At 31.6% G+C, this 2,208-nt stretch overlaps 1 protein-coding gene across 1 annotated transcript; it reads right to left on the reverse strand.

Moving 5' to 3' along the window:
* Window positions 1-171: 171 nt before the first annotated feature.
* LOC117112636 (regulator of hypoxia-inducible factor 1-like) lies at window positions 172-1,564 on the reverse strand (the record flags this gene model as incomplete). Its single annotated transcript, XM_033255746.1, has 3 exons — window positions 1,302-1,564; window positions 532-639; window positions 172-316 (listed from the first exon to the last, which is right to left on the reverse strand). Coding segments are annotated over exons 1-3 (330 nt in total), but the record flags the coding sequence as incomplete, so codon positions are not given.
* Window positions 1,565-2,208: the final 644 nt, after the last annotated feature.

Here is a 2,208-nt window from a genome sequence, read left to right on the forward strand (position 1 = left end):
CGTATATAATATATATCAATATGACATGCAGAAATAGCTTATGTATGAATTTATGTAGGGCTTATACCAGTATCGGATAAATATATAGACTTATATTTTATTAGTTTTATAAATTATAAAATTATTAGTTTATATTTATTATATAAGTTTATAAAATATATATGTTGTGACCTTTGGAATTCTAGGCCTTCGGCTTTCGTATGCGAACATGACATATCCTGTTAAAATGCCGACGAGGTAAGTTGAGATGCGGGTGTAGGGCTTGTTGTAGATCCTCTGAGCGTCTGGAAACTCTAAGCTTCGGTTATTGTAAAACCTTTATTTTCAGAGAAATTATAATATTTAATTACAAAGATTATTATAAAATATTTGTTTATATATTTAATTATTTTATTTGATACATTTATATGAATTGAATCGCATCAAAAGAATATGATCAGTTCTGCATTAACATTTTAATAACATTAAAAATGTGGTTGATAATTTATTCTAAAAAACATTACTTAACGCTAATACATAAATGAATCTTACCCAGAATTCAAGCCAGCCTTCAGTCCCCAATAGCCCGTGAGCGACGCAGTAGTTATGAATGAGATAACGCATACAACCGCGGTCGCTGCGATGCCCAATCTGGGTCGTCTGTATAATCAGAACAATAGGTCTTTATAAATCGTCAAAAAGTAATACTGTACGTGATTCAACAATACGTTTTAAAATACATTTTATTATTCCGATATGGCGTTTTTGCGTCAGGAGATAAAATACGAAATGATGTTTGCCCTATCATTCGTGCTTAAGTACTGAATGCTCAGTACATTACCAAATACTTGCGAACAAATATTTGGAAATGTACTGAGCATTCAGTACTTAAAACACGTCAGGTAGGTCAAACATCATTTCGTAGACATTACTCATTACAATATGCAAATTTATCCGAAAAGTGTCATGAATCTATCTCTTAATAAAATGTACAATCAAACTTGAATCGTGTGTATATGTATGTGATATTATTATTATTATTATTATTATTATTATTATTATTATTATTATTATTTAATAATAATAATAATATATATATACTGTATATATTATGAGATAATAAAATCAAATTACGGAATAATATTATTGGTCTGTCTATATACCAAAATTAACAATTATGACATTTTGACAGTTTCTGCCTGTTTGTGTGAGCGAGCAGACCTGTGGCTTTGTGTGTGCATGTGGTGTGATGTGCGTGCGTGTAATGGTGTGTCTGTGTGAATGCTGTGTGCTAAATTGTACGTGCTAGGCATTAAACTTACTTAAACAATAGAATCAGAAGGGGTGGAGTGATGATGAAGAACTGCATATCAACTGCTAGATACCAAGACCATATCATGCACTGTTGGACGATATTAACCACAACACAGGGTGAATGAAATGGGAAGAAAAGTTTTAGGTAATATATGGGTTTTAAAAAGAAAAACCGAATTTATATAACCAAAAATAATTAACGAAATAAATTTACTGTTAGCTTGGACAGGAAATATACATTACCGGACATTATTTCACCAAGAGGTTAACCCGGTTAATAAAGCTACGTACCATTCGTGTTTGCGACGATAAAAATTAGTAGTCTTATTTGACATTTATTTGGATTTTAAATTGTATTTATTGTCCATCGTAATTTGGATTTGGTAGAATGTTAACGTAGTTCTGAAGAGTCCCTTTTTTACTTTAGTGGGCACATTTCAAACATTGCAAGTGGTCGGCTAACACCAGTATTATAAATACGATACTTATAAGTTGTGTGTTCGTTGGGTGTGTGTTATGTTGTCCGGCCTTTAATGTTAATAAGCCACTTCGTGGGTCTAACTACGCAAGTCCTTAGTGAAGATCAATCGACAAACATAACGTCCAAATAGACACGGCTTTTTGGAATCGTCTAAATTTTTAGGAAGCTATAATTAAATAACAGTTCTTCATCTTTATCATAAATATTAGTATATTAGTTAATGCAAGTATTCTTTACACTATCATCACATCACAATTTGCTATTTTCAGACTACTCCGAAGGCCGCCCTAAGGCTCAGGCCTATAGTCCAGTCCGAAATGTAGCAATATCAGAGGTTGCATTTTTTTTTGCTATATTTTTTAAAAATTTGATATGATGTAGAGTAGACATTGATAAATCAAAAAAGTATGTGCAACATTTTTTTTTTCATACGT

Source organism: Anneissia japonica, unplaced genomic scaffold (assembly GCF_011630105.1).
Source record: "Anneissia japonica isolate Jap-2015-1 unplaced genomic scaffold, ASM1163010v1 scaffold145738_len2208_cov88, whole genome shotgun sequence".
Classification (NCBI taxonomy): Eukaryota; Metazoa; Echinodermata; class Crinoidea; order Comatulida; family Comatulidae; genus Anneissia; species Anneissia japonica.